This window comes from Xenopus laevis, chromosome 9_10S (assembly GCF_017654675.1).
Source record: "Xenopus laevis strain J_2021 chromosome 9_10S, Xenopus_laevis_v10.1, whole genome shotgun sequence".
Taxonomy (NCBI): Eukaryota; Metazoa; Chordata; class Amphibia; order Anura; family Pipidae; genus Xenopus; species Xenopus laevis.
The window spans coordinates 3,293,369-3,311,442 of record NC_054388.1 but is presented as its reverse complement, the minus strand read 5'-3'; the positions used below and the strand labels follow the sequence as shown (position 1 = coordinate 3,311,442).

The window sequence follows — 18,074 nt, the reverse complement described above, 5'->3', positions numbered from 1 at the left end:
TCGTATTTAAATAATTGTTATTTATTCGTTTAAACATTCCAACAAGTCATAACGGATACAACGTTGAGGGCAAAGCTTCAGCAAAACAAACACATATTGATAATCACTTGCTCAATGTTGTTTCATTTCCAAACCGAAATGTACGTTCATCTACAATTGATGCCGTTTAAAAACACAGGAGCGTTCGGCTACGAAACCAGCCCCAAAACTAGCCAAGAGGCGCTTCCAATAGTAGCCGAAAAATAGTAAAATACGTGCAGGGAAAAAAAGTCAAAAAAATAAATGAATTTGTGAAAATTCGCCCTTTTTCAAATTTTCGCTGTTTCGCAAAATTTTTTAATGAAGCAAAATGAGACATTCGTCCTTGGGGGCCCAGGAGGTATAGGGGTCCAATAAGGATAATTTCAGAATGGGGTACAGAGCCCAAAATTTCCGACTTCAACACAAGTCAGTCCCATTGCATGCTGGGTGTTGTAGTCTTACATTCAACTTGGCCGTCGGCAAATTGTTAAACAAAAACTACATTACCCAACATGCATTGGGAGACGCAGGCTCGGCACATCAAGAAAACTACAAACCAGACAAAGACCCAAACAGTAGCCCAAATCTCTACCTTGGTTAGTTTGTACTTTCAAAACCCTCCTTGGTTTTAAATTAGTAGCCCAATTTGGCTGAAAAACCTTCAACCCGGCAACCCTGGTGTCTGGTTTACGTTGCGTTTCGAAAAACAAGTGTAAATACGCCAGTGAAACCACAAGCGCATGATAATGTGCCGTTAGTTTTCTTTTCCCAACATGCGTTTCTGGTGTTTCTCGTTTGCCCCATAATTCCGTTCGGGAGAATTTTATTAAACTTTTGTGAAAAAAAAAAGCAAAATGGCGCCGGACTGAAATGTGCAAGAGTTTGTCCGCCATATTGAAAAATACACTGCATATTTCAACGAGGTCTTTTCCCAAAACTGTGGATTGCATAGTGCTGAATAATATGCCATTTCTGCTGAAAAACACAAAATCTGGCAGATGTAGTCTAGCAAACGCCCAAAGGGAATTGCTTTAGCACTTATTCCATTGTTTTCAGCTCAACCGTGCATATTTAAAGACACCCAGTGTGACATCGCCCTAAGAGCCCAACCCAAAGTTTCCCGTCTTTTATTCAACTGTCCCTTGATACAGCAGCCGTGCTCCCTCCCATTATGAGAAAAGAAATGTCCGTCTGTTCTTGGAGTGTGCGAGAAAACCGGAGTCCCTTGAGGAAACAGATATGGGGTCTCCATGCAAATATTGTCCTGTTCAGGTTAGAACTCAGGACCTACAGTTCCAACTACTGCTTAATAGGAACAAGCTCCTTTTTATCCAACTGTTTTCTTCCAAAACAGAAAATCAGAAGAGAAGACTCAACGGGCAGATTGATATCCCTCAGTAAAGCAGTAAAGAGAGACTGAAGTTCAGTCAGTGACTGGGGGCAGCTAGGAAACTGACAATATGTCTAGCCCCGTGTCAGATTTCAAAATTAAATAGAAAAAAAAATCTGTTTGCTCTTTTGAAAAACAGATTTCAGTGCAGAATTCTGCCAAAAGGATGCATTTTGAAAAAAACAAAAACATTTCCCATGACAGAATTTTTACCTACAGATACAATAAGGGGTGGGGGAGCAGTGCGTATGAAGGTCTGGAGTGTTTTGTACCCAGAGGTCACTTATAAAATGTATCCTATGGAATCAGGGTTGGGGGGGGGGGGGATCATGTTGAAGTTTACATGATTTAGGAAAGGAAAAGTACCCCGCTTGAATCACGTGATCACAAGAGATTACTATTGCACCTCAACCAATGACAAGGGACAATTGTGTGGATTCGACTCTTGGGGTGACCTGGATGTACAACCTGAGCTCAGCAAAAGGCCCAAGAGGGAGAGTATTTTGGGGACACCAAAGCATGAGTTAATGGCTGTACTCGCTCAGCATGAAACACACCTCAAACCCCGAACTCTAAGAGTACGATATACAAAGGATCCTCCTATCCCCACTTCAATGACCACTAGAAAGACACGCAAAGATAAAGAGTAAAGGCCCATAACAAGCATTGTCATTATACTGGACATCATCAGTCATCTTATATATTAATCACAAAGGAACTGGACATCAGAGTAAGAGGAGAGTAAGTGGGTGATCTGCACCTCTCTGCTCAGTCCCAATTGTAACCCTGTCAGTAGAGGGCTGGGGGGATTAGGAGACAGACTGCCTAAAGTTACCCCATGGACGCCAGGTCATGGCACATCACATGATCCTGAAAAACCTGAAAATCCTCAAACTCGGCGGCACACTCGGGGCACGTCATTTCTATTTGCTGCCCGCTGCCGCCTCCAGGAGCTTCTCCGTACTGGGGCTGTAAATAAAGCACAAAAAACACTTCAGTGTTTGAGCAACAGACGGCAGCCATTGTCTTTTTACTTAAATCTGGTGCAAACCACAATCTAAGGGTTCCGGTGGCCATACACAGGCCGACCCCTAAACTCCTCGGTGGGCTCAATGGACACATGTTCCCTCACACACTTGTATGTAGTGTAAAATGCAACCAATTACAATCACTTACCTCGTTACCAAAAGAAATCAGACTTTCTCCTGCAAAACATACAATGAATTTATTAGCTAATTATGTATATTGGGAAAAAACACAGTAATAAAGCGGCGAGAAAAAGAGCACTGAGTAACAAACACAAAGTGAGCCTCTGGCAGTGAGTAACATACACAGTGAGAGTCTGGCAGTGAGTAACATACACAGTGAGAGCCTGGCAGTGAGTAACATACACAGTGAGAGCCTGGCAGTGAGTAACATACACAGTGAGAGCCTGGCAGTGAGTAACATACACAGTGAGAGTCTGGCAGTGAGTAACATACACAGTGAGAGTCTGGCAGTCAGTAACAAACACAAAGTGAGCCTCTGGCAGTGAGTAACATACACAGTGAGAGTCTGACAGTGAGTAACATACACAGTGAGAGCCTGGCAGTGAGTAACATACACAGTGAGAGCCTGGCAGTGAGTAACATACACAGTGAGAGCCTGGCAGTGAGTAACATACACAGTGAGAGTCTGGCAGTCAGTAACAAACACAAAGTGAGCCTCTGGCAGTGAGTAACATACACAGTGAGAGTCTGACAGTGAGTAACATACACAGTGAGAGCCTGGCAGTGAGTAACATACACAGTGAGAGTCTGGCAGTGAGTAACATACACAGTGAGAGTCTGGCAGTGAGTAACATACACAGTGAGAGTCTGGCAGTCAGTAACAAACACAAAGTGAGCCTCTGGCAGTGAGTAACATACACAGTGAGAGTCTGACAGTGAGTAACATACACAGTGAGAGTCTGGCAGGACATACAGCATCAATCTTTCTGTGTGAATGAAATGTTGGAAGTTGTAATACAAGAACATGTAGAGGTTACACTGTTAGTAAGACTTACCTTCATGAGGGTTGTGGGAATAAAGGCCTTGGTGCCGGGGAGTGGGTAACGACCTCTGAGAGAGCAAACGGTTGAGCTGCTCAATCTCTTCACAATCTCTCTACAAAGAGCCAGACACAAAGGTCAGTTATAGCGTCAGGACTGGGTGCGGCTACTGGCCCAGCGGCTGGTCTGAGGGCTGGTTTGTAGCCATTCACATTGCACTGAACAGGGGGACAGAGCCAATCCGGCAAATATCCAGCACAGGGCAAATCAAGTTACACAATATAATAGTGACTGTGAGTAACATACACTCTGAGTAACATTGTGTGCACCAAAGTAGACACAGTCACACTCAGCACAGCAGGTCAAAGTTACACCAGCTCTAAAAGGGTTAACGTTGCGTTTCAGCCCTTCCCCCATTCCCATAAAGAACACATAGCCCAGCTCCAGTGAGACCCAGTAAGACTTGCAGGTCTCGCTTACCATGCGCTGTTCTTGCATATCACTGATTTCAGCCTTTCTCAGTTCCAACATGCACTTTACATCCTGAATTTGCTGCAGCAGCGATGCATTCTCTCTCTGAAACACAGTTTGTCTTCACATGAATAACTCCACATTGCATGGCCTTCCTTACTTCTCTCTCTTAAAGGGAACAATACCCCAACCCTTGTTTAGGCTCAACCCCTCCCTCACCTGCTTCCATGTCGACATGATGGATTTTGGGAGTGGAAGTCCCTCTGCTCTCCAGATAATCTGTGCACTGCCAGGGTCGGACTGGGCCAGCGGGACACTGGGAAAAAACCCGGTGGGACCCACCAACCCAGACCCGATCCCCACCAGATCCTTCAGGCCACTGATCTCCCTCCCCCGACGCGCTGAAGGTAATTTATTTGCACTTGAGGTAGGGCTAGTGGCCCCTGTAGGGGAACGATGGGAGTCCCTTGGCGGTAGCCGGGGCCCCTGGGACGGCAGCCCTTCTGTGCCCTTTACCCAGCGGCCCGACCCTGTGCATTGCCCACTATGGAACGCAGAAGGTCTTCAAAGTCTCAGAATTGATCAGATAGTAAGTCCGGAGGTGCCGCAACTCACTCCCCATTCACCAGTTATCAGTCGTACCTGCAGGGGATCCAACTGCTTCTCCGTGGTCTCCACAGCCTTCATCTTCTTCTCCAGGTTCTGCCTCAGACCAGCCACCTTTTTAAGCCAGAAGAACATGTCATTTCATTAGTTTTGTATGGACAAATACCTAAACTCTTAAAGCAGAACCAATATTTAAAGGGATACAGTCATGGGAAATCATGTTTTCCTCAGTTAATAGCGCGGCTCCAGCAGAATTCGGCACTGAAATCCGTTTTTCAAAACAGATTTTTTTTTTGTATTTCATTTTGAAATCTGACACGGGGCTAGACATATTGTCAGTTTCCCAAGTGCCCCCAGTCATGTGACTTGTGCTCTGATAAACTTCAGTCACTCTTTACTGCTGCACTGCAAGTTGGAGTCATATCACACCCATTCCTTCCCCCCAGCAGCCCATCAGCAGAACAATAGAATCAATAGTAAAAATCCATGTCCCACTCAGACTCCTTCAGTTACATTGAGCAGGAAAACAACAGCCTGCCAGAAAGAGGGTGAAAGTAAATTCCAGGCTTTAGTTTGCAAGCAGCGCACACCCACAAACACTCTATTCTCACCTCTTTAGTCAGCAAGTCTATTGAAAACTTATCCTTCTTCCTCTCCATCTGTATTTCTTGCAACTGCTCCTAATATAAAAGATATGTGAATAAATGCTCAGTGCAGAGACAATGCTATGGGCACACACGTCCCACCCAAAGGCACCACCAACTGGCTTTTTATTCTTCTTTATTCTATATGGCAATCTAAATATTCGTCTATGAAAAGACTTATTGGTGTAAATATATCTGCAGCGTCTGCTTTCGCTAATAATATAAACCCGCTCATTCATGCCGAATAGTGGGGTACACTGCCCCTTTAAGAACGGCTCCAGTCCTGCAGACCACCATTTATTTACTCGGACCGGCTTTCGTGATTTAGAACAGGGGTCCCCAACTTTTTTTGGCCCAGGGACAAAAAAAAGGGGACAATTTTTTTTCCCAGGACTGGGGGGGGTTCTTTGAGGGGGTCGGTGTCAAATTCCGCGCGTTTAATTGTTCGGCGGCCCAGTTCCGGACTGTCCATGGCCCGGCGGTTGGGGACCCCTGATTTAGAATGACTCCCCGGAAAGCTTTACATGAGGTCAAAACCGAAATAACTGTTTTATGCACAATGATAGAAAATGTTATTGTTAGCAACGTTACCGTTTCTCAATGTTTTTCAGCATGACGGTATGATTTGCAGCAAAAAAAAGGTTAACTGTCATGGTATCAGTTAATAGCGCGGCTCCAGCAGAATTCTGCACGTAAATCGATTTTTTTTCTATTCAATTTTGAAATATGACATGGCGCTAGACATATTGCTAGTTTCCCAGGTGCCCCCAGTCATGTGACTTGTGCTCTGATAAACTTAAGTCACTCTTTACTGCTGTACTGCAAGTTGGACTGATATCACCCCCTCCCTTTCGCCCCCAGCAGCCAAACAAAAGAACAATGGGAAGGTAACCAGATAGCAGCTCCCTAACACAAGATAACAGCTGCCTGGTAGATCTAAGAACAACACTCAATAGTAAAATCCAAGTCCCACTGAGACACATTCAGTTACACTCTTTACTGCTGTACTGCAAATAAGAGTGATATCACCCCCTCCCTTTCCCCCCAGCAGCCAAACAACAGAACAATGGGAAGGTAACCAGATAACAGCTCCCTAACACAAGATAACAGCTGCCTGGTAGATCTAAGAACAACACTCAATAGTAAAATCCAGGTCCCACTGAGACACATTCAGTTACATTGAGTAGGAGAAACAACAGCCTGCCAGAAAGCAGTTCCATCCTAAAGTGCTGGCTCTTTCTGAAATCACATGACCAGGCAAAATGAGCTGAGATGCACCTACACCCCAATATTACAACTAAATACACTTGCTGCTTCAGGAATGACAATTTATATTGTAGAGAGAATTATTTGCAGTGTAATTTAGAAATAAAAACTACACCATAAATATCATGACAGAATCCCTTTAAGTTATCTGTAATTGTAATTGCTAGTGAAAGTCTCTGCACTTGTGGTTCTGACTACGGAAACAATGTAGCAGAAGACAGCAAATGAACAGACCTGAGAGATAACAGACTTCTGGATAGAGCTTTCCGTTGAATGAATGTACGTTGAAAAATTTGCTTTTTATTCAAATTTATTTTATCATGCAAAAGGTTTTTGGTTAGAAATTCTCCTTTAAAAGTGAGGCTGAGTATAGAAGAGTGCCCCAAACCACCACCTCCTATTGACTGGAATGAGCAGTAAAAACTCAGTGGCACCACCTAAAGAATTCTGCCGAATGACAGGAACGATCTTTTTTAAAACAAGAGTTTATTGGTCAATTACCTGCAGCAGGTGATGTCCTTCCTCATTGTCCCTTAGCTTTCCCTTTAGCACTTGTGCCTCCTCCTAAGGAAACCAAGAGGGAAAGTACATTATTCAACAGGTACATGTTAATCATGGATATTAATGCTCTAGGGCTGTACAGAAACATGGCTTAAAGGAACAGTAACACAACAAAAATGCAAGCGTTTAAAAGCCGTGAAAATATAATGTAGTGTTGTTCTGCGCTGATACAACTGGGGTGTTTGTTTCAGAATAGTTTATATAAACAAGCTGCTGTGTAGCCATGGGGGCAGCCATTCAAGCACAGGATACACAGTAGATAACAGATAAGTACTACTATAGTTTATATAAACAAGCTGCTGTGTAGCCATGGGGGCAGCCATTCAAGCACAGGATACACGGTAGATAACAGATAAGTACTACTATAGTTTATATAAATAAGCTGCTGTGTAGCCATGGGGGCAGCCATTCAAGCACAGGATACATGGTAGATAACAGATAAGTACTACTATAGTTTATATAAACAAGCTGCTGTGTAGCCATGGGGGCAGCCATTCAAGCACAGGATACACGGTAGATAACAGATAAGTACTACTATAGTTTATATAAACAAGCTGCTGTGTAGCCATGGGGGCAGCCATTCAAGCACAGGATACACAGTAGATAACAGATAAGTACTACTATAGTTTATATAAACAAGCTGCTGTTTAGCCATGGGGGCAGCCATTCAAGCACAGGATACACAGTAGATAACAGATAAGTACTAGTATAGTTTATATAAACAAGCTGCTGTGTAGCCATGGGGGCAGCCATTCAAGCACAGGATACACGGTAGATAACAGATAAGTACTACTATAGTTTATATAAACAAGCTGCTGTGTAGCCATGGGGGCAGCCATTCAAGCACAGGATACACGGTAGATAACAGATAAGTACTACTATAGTTTATATAAACAAGCTGCTGTGTAGCCATGGGGGCAGCCATTCAAGCACAGGATACACGGTAGATAACAGATAAGTACTACTATAGTTTATATAAACAAGCTGCTGTGTAGCCATGGGGGCAGCCATTCAAGCACAGGATACACAGTAGATAACAGATAAGTACTACTATAGTTTATATAAACAAGCTGCTGTTTAGCCATGGGGGCAGCCATTCAAGCACAGGATACACAGTAGATAACAGATAAGTACTACTATAGTTTATATAAACAAGCTGCTGTTTAGCCATGGGGGCAGCCATTCAAGCACAGGATACACAGTAGATAACAGATAAGTACTACTATAGTTTATATAAACAAGCTGCTGTGTAGCCATGGGGGCAGCCATTCAAGCACAGGATACACAGTAGATAACAGATAAGTACTACTATAGTTTATATAAACACTCTGCTGTGTAGCCATGGGGGCAGCCATTCAAGCACAGGATACACAGTAGATAACAGATAAGTACTACTATAGTTTATATAAACAAGCTGCTGTGTAGCCATGGGGGCAGCCATTCAAGCACAGGATACGCAGTAGATAACAGATAAGTACTACTATAGTTTCTATAAACAAGCTGCTGTGTAGCCATGGGGGCAGCCATTCAAGCACAGGATACACAGTAGATAACAGATAAGTACTACTATAGTTTATATAAACAAGCTGCTGTGTAGCCATGGGGACAGCCATTCAAGCACAGGATACACAGTAGATAACAGATAAGTACTACTATAGTTTATATAAACAAGCTGCTGTGTAGCCATGGGGGCAGCCATTCAAGCACAGGATACACGGTAGATAACAGATAAGTACTACTATAGTTTATATAAACAAGCTGCTGTGTAGCCATGGGGGCAGCCATTCAAGCACAGGATACACGGTAGATAACAGATAAGTACTACTATAGTTTATATAAACAAGCTGCTGTGTGGCCATGGGGGCAGCCATTCAAGCACAGGATACACGGTAGATAACAGATAAGTACTACTATAGTTTATATAAACAAGCTGCTGTGTAGCCATGGGGGCAGCCATTCAAGCACAGGATACACAGTAGATAACAGATAAGTACTACTATAGTTTATATAAACAAGCTGCTGTGTAGCCATGGGGGCAGCCATTCAAGCACAGGATACACAGTAGATAACAGATAAGTACTACTATAGTTTATATAAACAAGCTGCTGTTTAGCCATGGGGGCAGCCATTCAAGCACAGGATACACAGTAGATAACAGATAAGTACTACTATAGTTATATAAACAAGCTGCTGTGTAGCCATGGGGGCAGCCATTCAAGCACAGGATACACAGTAGATAACAGATAAGTACTACTATAGTTTATATAAACAAGCTGCTGTGTAGCCATGAGGGCAGCCATTCAAGCACAGGATACACAGTAGATAACAGATAAGTACTACTATAGTTTCTATAAACAAGCTGCTGTGTAGCCATGGGGGCAGCCATTCAAGCACAGGATACACAGTAGATAACAGATAAGTACTACTATAGTTTATATAAACAAGCTGCTGTGTAGCCATGGGGGCAGCCATTCAAGCACAGGATACACCGTAGATAACAGATAAGTACTACTATAGTTTCTATAAACAAGCTGCTGTGTAGCCATGGGGGCAGCCATTCAAGCATGCCTTAAGTCTACTAGAAAATCATATAAACATGAAATAAACCCAATAGGCTGGTTTTGCCTCCAATAAGGATTAATTATATCTTAGTTGGGATCAAGTACAAGCGACTGTTTTATTATTACAGAGAAAAAGGAAATCATTTTTAAAGATGTGAATTATTTGATTATAATGGAGTCTATGGGAGATTGCCTTTCCGTAATTCGGAGCTTTCTGGAAAATGGGTTTTCAGATAAAGGATCCCACACCTGTACTAGCATTCCTTTAAAAAGCTTTCATTTGTAGGTGTTACTGTTCCTTTAATAGTGTGTTTTTACTACCTGGCTGTTTTTTGCTGCTTCGGAGTATTTCTTCAGTGACAACGCCATTTCTTTTATTTGTTCTTGAAGGTTCAGATTTTCTTCCTTAAACCTGGACATTGGGAGAGAATTAAATGAACAAGGTGTAGATGTGACGCCGGGACACAATACAGGTATAGGACCCGTTATCCAGAATGCTCAGGACCTGGGATTTTTCCATTTCCATAATTTGGATCTTCATCCCTTAAATCTACTAGAAAATCATATAAACATGAAATAAAGCCAATAGGCTGGTTTTGCTTCCAATAAGGATTAATTATATCTTAGTTGGGATCAAGTACAAGCGACTGTTTTATTATTACACAGAAAAAGGAAATCAGTTTTTTAAAAACGTGGATTATTTGATTATAATGGAGTCTATGGGAGATGGCCTTTCCGTAATTCAGAGCTTTCTGGATAACGGATCCCTGTGCTACATTCTCCCGGCTGATGTGACTACTCACTGGTTGTGCTCCACCTGCACAGATCGACTCTGGTTCTGCAGTCTCTTTTGCTCCTCTTCTGCCGTCTGGAGAAGAAACCTGTTCCTGCATCTCTCCTCTTCTAGCTCTTCCTCCAGCTCCTGAGAGACCAACACAAATACTAATTATTTTTTGAAAGAGAGAAAATCCTAACATTTGCCAAGATGTGGAAATCAAAGGTTTTCCCAACAGTACTTGATTTTTTTTTTAACATTCTTTTATTTGAGAGTTCCTTAAAGGGACACTGTCACGATTTTTATGGTGTCGTTTTTATTTCTAAATGCCACTCTTTACGCTGCAAATAATTCACTCTACGACATAAAATGTACTTCCTTGTTTTGTGGCAAAAACTCATGTGATTTCCCTACCCACCCCTAATTTGCATATGCAAATTAGGATTCTTATTTGGTTCGTCTGAATCCAAATCCTGAAAAGGGCTGAATCCCAAACCGAATACTGGATTCGGTGCATCCCCAGTAAAAAACAATCATGGGATATCACAGGAATATTTTAGGATAAGAGAGTCATTGGAATAGAGTTCCCTGCAGTAGGTCCCTTTGCTTTTCCTTTAAAACAAACAAACAAGGGTGGGGGGGGCTGTACTGGATTGTTTACAGAACAAATCTCTGATTTTCAATTTTTATTTAATAGCAGTACCATTAGCCAGATATTGGGATGTCTACATTTTTGCGTAAATGAAGAATTATCGTTTTTTTGTAATTGTGTAATAATTCCCTCTACAATATAACATGTCATTCGTGAAGCAGCAAGTGTATTTAGTTGTAATATTGGGGTGTAGGTGCATCTCAGCTCATTTTGCCTGGTCATGTGCTTTCAGAAAGAGCCAGCACTTTAGGATGGAACTGCTTTCTGGCAGCCTGTTGTTTCTCCTACTCAATGTAACTGAATGTGTCTCAGTGGGACCTGGATTTTACTATTGAGTGCTGTTCTTATATCTACCAGGCAGCTGTTATCTTGTGTTAGGGAGCTGCTATCTGGTTACCTTCCCATTGTTCTGTTGTTTGGCTGCTGGGGGGGAAAGGGAGGGGGTGATATGACTCCAACTTGCAGTACAGCAGTAAAGAGTGATTGAAGTTTATCAGAGCACAAGTCACATGACTGGGGCAGCTGGGAAACTGACAATATGTCTAGCCCTAAGTTGGATTTTAAAATGAAATATAAAAAACTCTGTTTGCTCTTCTGAAAAATGGATTTCAGTGCAGAATTCTGCTGGAGCAGCACTATTAACTGATGCGTTTTGAAAAGAAATCTGTTTTCCCATGACAGTATCCCTTTTTTTCCTGCTGCAAACAGTACAGTCATGCTGTGAGCCATAGTGGGTTAAACAACGGACACAACCGGTTAATGCCATTACCTGATTTTGTTGTTGCAGCCGGTCATTTCTCTTGGAACATTCCAACTGCTGAGCCGCCTTGTTCTCCAGTTCTAACTCCAGCTGTTTGCGCTCATCCCGCAGGCCGCACTTCTCCTTCTCCACCAGCGCAACTTTTGCCTAAAAGGGGTGATATGAAGTAAAAATTAGGGATGCACCGAATCCACTATATTGGATTCGACTGAACCCCCAAATCCTTTGCTAAAGATTTGTCAGAATTCCAAACCAAATCCTAATTTGCATATGCAAATTAGGGGTGGGAAGGGGAAACATGTTTTACTTCCTTATTTTGTGACAAAATGTCACGGGATTTCCCTCCCTGCCCCTAATTTGCAAATTAGGAGTCGGATTTGGTTCGGTCGAATCCAAATCCTGCTGAAAAAGGCCGAATCCAGGATTTGGTGCATCCCTAGTAAAAATGTATGGTGGAATATCACAGGAATATTTTAAGAGAGTCATTGGAATAGAGTTACCTGCAGCTGGAGAATCGTCTCCTGTAGGTCCCTTTGCTTTTCCTTTAAAAAACAAAAACAAACAAGGGTAAGGGGGGGGGGCTGTACTGGATCGTTTACAAAACAAATCTCTGATTTTCACTTTTTATTTAATAGCAGTACCATTAGCCAGATATTGGGATGTCTACATTTTTGTGTAAATGAAGAATTTTTGTTTTCTTCTACATCTGTATACAGATTGTAATTGTGTAATAATTGACTGTACAATATAAATTTAAATGTCATTCCTGAAGCAGCAAGTGTATTTAGTTGTAATATTGGTGTGTAGGTGCATCTCAGCTCATTTTGCCTGGTCATGTGATTTCAGAAAGAGCCAGCACTTTAGGATGGAACTGCTTTCTGGCAGCCTGTTGTTTCTCCTACTCAATGTAACTGAATGTGTCTCAGTGGGACCTGGATTTTACTATTGAGTGTTGTTCTTAGATCTACCAGGCAGCTGTTATCTTGTGTTAGGGAGCTGCTATCTGGTTACCTTCCCATTGTTCTGCTGCTGGGGGAGAGGAAGGGGGGGGGGTGATATTACTCCAACTTGCAGTAAAGAGTGACCAGTGGCGCAGGGGGTGCGATTGCACCAGGGCCAGCCGGAAGTTCGTACGTGCGCAAATCCGCTGCCAACTATAATTTCTGGAGGGGAATCCCGGCTGAACATGCTGCACATCCCTGCGTCCGATAGTTACAGTACTGAGAGTGACTGACGTTTATCAGAACACAAGTCACATCTCTGGGGGCACCTGGGAAACTGACAATATGTCTAGCCCCAAGTCAGATTTCAAAATTAAATATTAAAAAATCCATTTGCTCTTTTGAAAAACGGATTTCGGTGCAGAATTGTGCTGGAGCAGCACTATTAACTGACGCGTTTTGGGGAAAAAAACATGTTTTCCCATGCCAGTATCCCTTTAAGCTCGCCTGTAGAAAACCCCACGGGTCTGACAACTTGGAACAGATGAAGACATGGAATCATAAAAGGGCCGGATACTCTCTATGTAAAGTCTTTGTGGCACAAAAGCTCCAGGGAACGTGGAATTAATGTCGCCATTCCAAGTGCTGAGCAGGACTAGTTATAGAGAAGCACCCACAATGCTTAGCAGCTCATCCAACACATAAGCAACATCATTTAGGAGATGCCCTTGAACTTGTTCCCTTTGATTCCATGTGATTTCCAGTTCCCCTTCTGTATCATTATCCCTCCCAACATTTTGAAAATAAAAAGAGGGACAAAAAAGATTTGCGTTTTTTTGATCACGCCCATTTTATGGCCACACCCCCTAATTACCATGTCCATGTTACAAAATTTGGCAGGTTATGGAAAGTTTGAACACATTTCTGGGGGTTTTAGGGTCAGGTTTTGCTAATGAAGGTGAATTGCCCTTTAAGATGCAAGTCACAGTCCCCCCAAGAGACCGGCTTATCTTAAATAGTTACAATTGTTTCTTTGCTTAGCTTAAATTGTTACAAAAGTATCTAAGTGCAGCTGCCACGTAGTCTGGGCTCTCTGCCAAAAGCCAATGGGGTTTTAAAATCTTTGTATCTTTTTCTGGCTGTTCCGTGCAGGAGAACAAAGAGAAAGTCGGGACATTTCAGTAACAATCTGGGACTGTGGGTTGAGCTGTCAAAATCGGGAGTGTCCTGCAGAAAACGGCACAGTTGGGAGGTGTGTGCCACTATGAACTGAACAGTGAGAGTAGTTCCTGCGGGTATTGCCCCAGGGCAGGCAAATAGAATGTACCCACCACTGCTCCCTCATCTTCTCACCTCCGTGGTCACCAGGACAATGTCCTCCTCCAGGACTTTGTGGCAGAACTGGAAGGGGACGCTGACTCCCCGCACCTCGCCATTCTGATCCACGTAGCAAAACTGGTAATAGTCATCATTTTCCTTGGGCAAGTAATAAGCTGCAATAGAACAGCACCACACTGAGTATACGGAGTATACTGTCCCCGCGCAGCCCTAGAACCCACTGAAAATTACTGACCTTTGAAGGTGACGCGCTTCTCCGACCCCGGCTCACTGCAAACAGCCGAGATCCAGGTGTAGTATTCTCTGGTTGTCTTCCAGGACACCTGTGGGACATTATACAGTCAATAACATACCCCCTACTGTAAAATATAAGGATATTATAAGTCATGACCTTATAAGAGCACAGGTGAGTCTAGTGACAAAAATGACATCACCAATGACATCAATAAGAGTCACGGCCGAATCCAGGATTCGGTTTGGGATTCGGCCAGGATTCAACCTTTTTCAGCAGGATTCGGATTCGGCCAAATCCTTCTGCCCGGCCGAACCGAATCTGAATTTTTCAGTGCATCCCTACAATAAAGTACCCCCTACTGTAAAATATAAGGATATTATAAGTCACCGAGGAGTTTCATGACCTTATAAGAGCATAGGTGAGTCAAGTGACAAAAATGACATCACTGAGCTCAATTTATAACTGATGACATCACTAAGAGCTAGGGATGCACCGAATACAGGATTCGCCCTTTTTCAGCAGGATTCGAATTTGGCTGAATCTTTTCCAAATCTGCATATACAAATTAGGGACGGGGAAGGAAAAAGTGTGACTTTTTGTCATAAAACTTGGAAGTAACAAAATGTTTACCCCTTCCCACCCCTAATTTGCATATGCAATTTAGGATTCGATTCGGTATTCGGCAATATTCACCCGAATCCTTCTGCCCGGCTTAACCGAATCCAAATTTGCGTGACTTTTTGTCACAAAACAAGGGAATAAAAAATGTTTTCCCCTTCCCACCCCAATGTGCATATGCAAATTAGGATTCGGCCGAATCTTTCGCAAAGGATTCGGCCGAATCCAAAATAGTGAATTCGGTGCATCTCTACTAAGAGCCGATGATAAGGATATAACAGATCTTTAAGTAATTTGGATAAAATCCAAAAGAAAATCATATAAACATGAAATAAACCCAATAGGCTGGTTTTGCTTCCAATAAGGATTAATTATATCTTAGTTGGGATCAAATACAAGGTACAGGTATGGGACCTGTTATCCAGAATTCTCAGGACCTGGGGTTTTCTGGGTAACAGATCTTTCCATAATTTGGATCTTCATCCCTTAAGTCTACTAGAAAATCATATAAACATGAAATAAAGCCAATAGGCTGGTTTTGCCTCCAATAAAGATTAATTATATCTTAGTTGGGATCAAGTACAAGCGACTGTTTTATTATTACACAGAAAAAGGAAATCAGTTTTACAAATCTGGATAATTTGATTATAATTGTGTCGGTAATTCAGAGTTTTCTGGTTAATGGGTTTCTGGATAACGGATCCAAAACCTGTATATAAATATATATATATATATATATATATATATACACACACACACACTGGTTACATCAGGGCTGGGAAACTCCTATAACATAATACATAAGAGATATTTAAAGGGGGAGTTGATGGACTGGTTCATGCACAGGCCGCACAGTTATAGAGGAGGCAAGTGGAAAGTGCAGTCACTGTTGCCCTTTAAAGGGCTCGACTTGGTTCTTTCAGTGAGTCACCAGAGCCTGAGGCTCCAAGTCAATGTACTTTCACTTTCACAGCCGGGTGCTGGGAGTTCCAGTTCAACAACAGCTGCCTATTTGTATTACTGGTTCCATTTTGCATTGTTATAACCACCCCGATTGCTGCTCTGCCTGGAGACCACGGCAGCCCCAAACAGACACCTCTGGCTGAGGCATTTGACTTCTCGTGTAAGAACTAGAACCATTGTATTTGGCTGAGGCTAACTGTCACCTGCTGTGTAATAATGATCCGTACTTCCCAGTGTCAACATGAATGGCTGCCCCTATGGCTATGGCAGCAGCTTATATCTATAGAATACACACCGGGCCGGACTGGCCCACTGGGGCTGCCACATTAGGACCCCGCCCCCCAGTTGCAAGGCCCCCTCTGTCCCTCTTCCTCCCCCCAAATACCTGCTTCACATCTTCTTTATGAGATTGGGTGGGGTTGCCACCTTTTCGCCCCGTGGTATCCGGGCAGGGGCCGTGGCGTGCCAGGGGCGGGACCATAACATCAGGGGCAGGGCTATGATGCGTGATCACTGATTGGCCAGTCACAGCGTCAATTATTATTAGTATCCCTTAGTTTGGATTCGGCCGAACCCCGGAATCCTTCGCGAAAGATTCTGAACTGAATCAAATTTGCATATGCAAATTAAGGTCTGGGAATTCCATCCCGCCCATAATTTGCATATGCAAATTAGGATTTAGTTCGATCAGGAAGAGGGATTCGGCCGAATCCTGCTGAAAAAGGCAGAATCCCGAACTGAATCCTGGATTCGGTGCATCCCAATCAATTATAGGAAATCCTGCCCGGTCCTAATTCCGTAATTTGGAAAACCAGGCAGTCAGTTTTGACCAGGGCAGTCCTTCAAAAATCTGGGCAACCCTAGGGAGGGGAGGAAAGGAGCGCTAGCTCTGTGGAGCAGGTCTGGACAGGTGGGGCCCACTGGGTTATTTCCTGGTGGGCCCCAGTCCTACTCTGACCACAAACACATATATATATAGTACTGCTGAGTACTCCCAGGCCTTACCTTAAAGATGCCCACCCAGTCCTTCCTTTCCGGCTGAAACTCAGAAGTGAAGGTGAAGCAACAGTCGATATCAGCGCCGGGCTCATAGGACTTCTCCACTTTACTGAAGATCACCTGCGAGTAGTTTCTCTCCTCCGGCTGCAGCAGAGAAGTGGGGGGCGCGTCGGAGGCCATGGGGTCAGCTCTTTACATGGCACTGGGCTCAGTCACAATTGTAACGGGAGGCGACCGACGAACCTTTCTCCCGTTTCTTATAAAACGAAAGTGAATTTGTGTTTTTATAAAGTTACTTCCTTGTTCTCACTGCCACCTAGTGGTCAGCCTCACAACTAACGCCTTATTTATACCTGGACACCCGTTATCCAGAAAGCTCAGAATTACAGGAAGGAAAGTCCCATAGACTTCAGTTTTATACAAATAATCCCAATTTGTAAAAATGATTTCCTTTTTCTGTGTAATAATAAAACAGTCGCTTGTACTTGATCCCAACTAAGATATAATTAATCCTTATTGGAGGCAAAACCAGCCTATTGGGTTTATTTCATGTTTATATGATTTTCTTGTAGACTTAAGGTATGAAGATCCAAATTATGGAAAGATCTGTTATCTGGAAAACCCCAGGTCCTGAGCATTCTGGATAACAGGTCCCATAGCATTTTCATAAAAAACATGGCAATTAGTATACAAAATATAGGTGTCTTGCCATATTAATTCCACTTGTACTTACACAAAATTATAGCTTTGTAAGAGACAAGGGGGCCCCGTGAGCTCACACTCATTTTACAGTCACTAAGGCACCTTCTAAACTGAACAATCACTGACCTTGAGAATATGTGAGGAAAGGGCTCCCTCTGCTGGTCACAATTGTGCATTTCCCATTACAGTATATAATTATCTCACTGTTATACTGCCCATAGACAAAAAGAGCCGAACTTACAAATCCTGCTACACCATCTCTCCCTACTATACCTGCTATCCCACAGTCACACTCCCTTCCCAGAGACTATTATCCACTGTTACTATAGGCACCATCTCTCCCTACTATACCTGCTATCCCACAGTCACACTCCCTTCCCAGAGACTATTATCCACTGTTACTATAGGCACCATCTCTCCCTACTATACCTGCTATCCCACAGTCACACTCCCTTCCCAGAGACTATTATCCACTGTTACTATAGACACCATCTCTCCCTACTATACCTGCTATCCCACAGTCACACTCCCTTCCCAGAGAC

At 43.0% G+C, this 18,074-nt stretch overlaps 1 protein-coding gene across 1 annotated transcript; it reads right to left on the bottom strand.

The window, feature by feature from the left end:
* On the bottom strand, window positions 1-17,142 carry calcoco2.S (calcium binding and coiled-coil domain 2 S homeolog). Its single transcript, XM_018238035.2, has 14 exons — window positions 16,837-17,142; window positions 14,251-14,338; window positions 14,031-14,170; window positions 12,237-12,278; window positions 11,746-11,883; window positions 10,353-10,471; window positions 9,871-9,961; window positions 6,929-6,991; window positions 5,129-5,197; window positions 4,554-4,631; window positions 3,921-4,016; window positions 3,456-3,555; window positions 2,588-2,616; window positions 1-2,380 (listed from the first exon to the last, which is right to left on the bottom strand). The coding sequence occupies exons 1-14, from the start codon at window positions 17,008-17,010 to the stop codon at window positions 2,243-2,245; spliced, it is 1,365 nt and encodes a 454-aa protein (XP_018093524.1). The 5' UTR covers window positions 17,011-17,142; the 3' UTR covers window positions 1-2,242.
* Window positions 17,143-18,074: the final 932 nt, after the last annotated feature.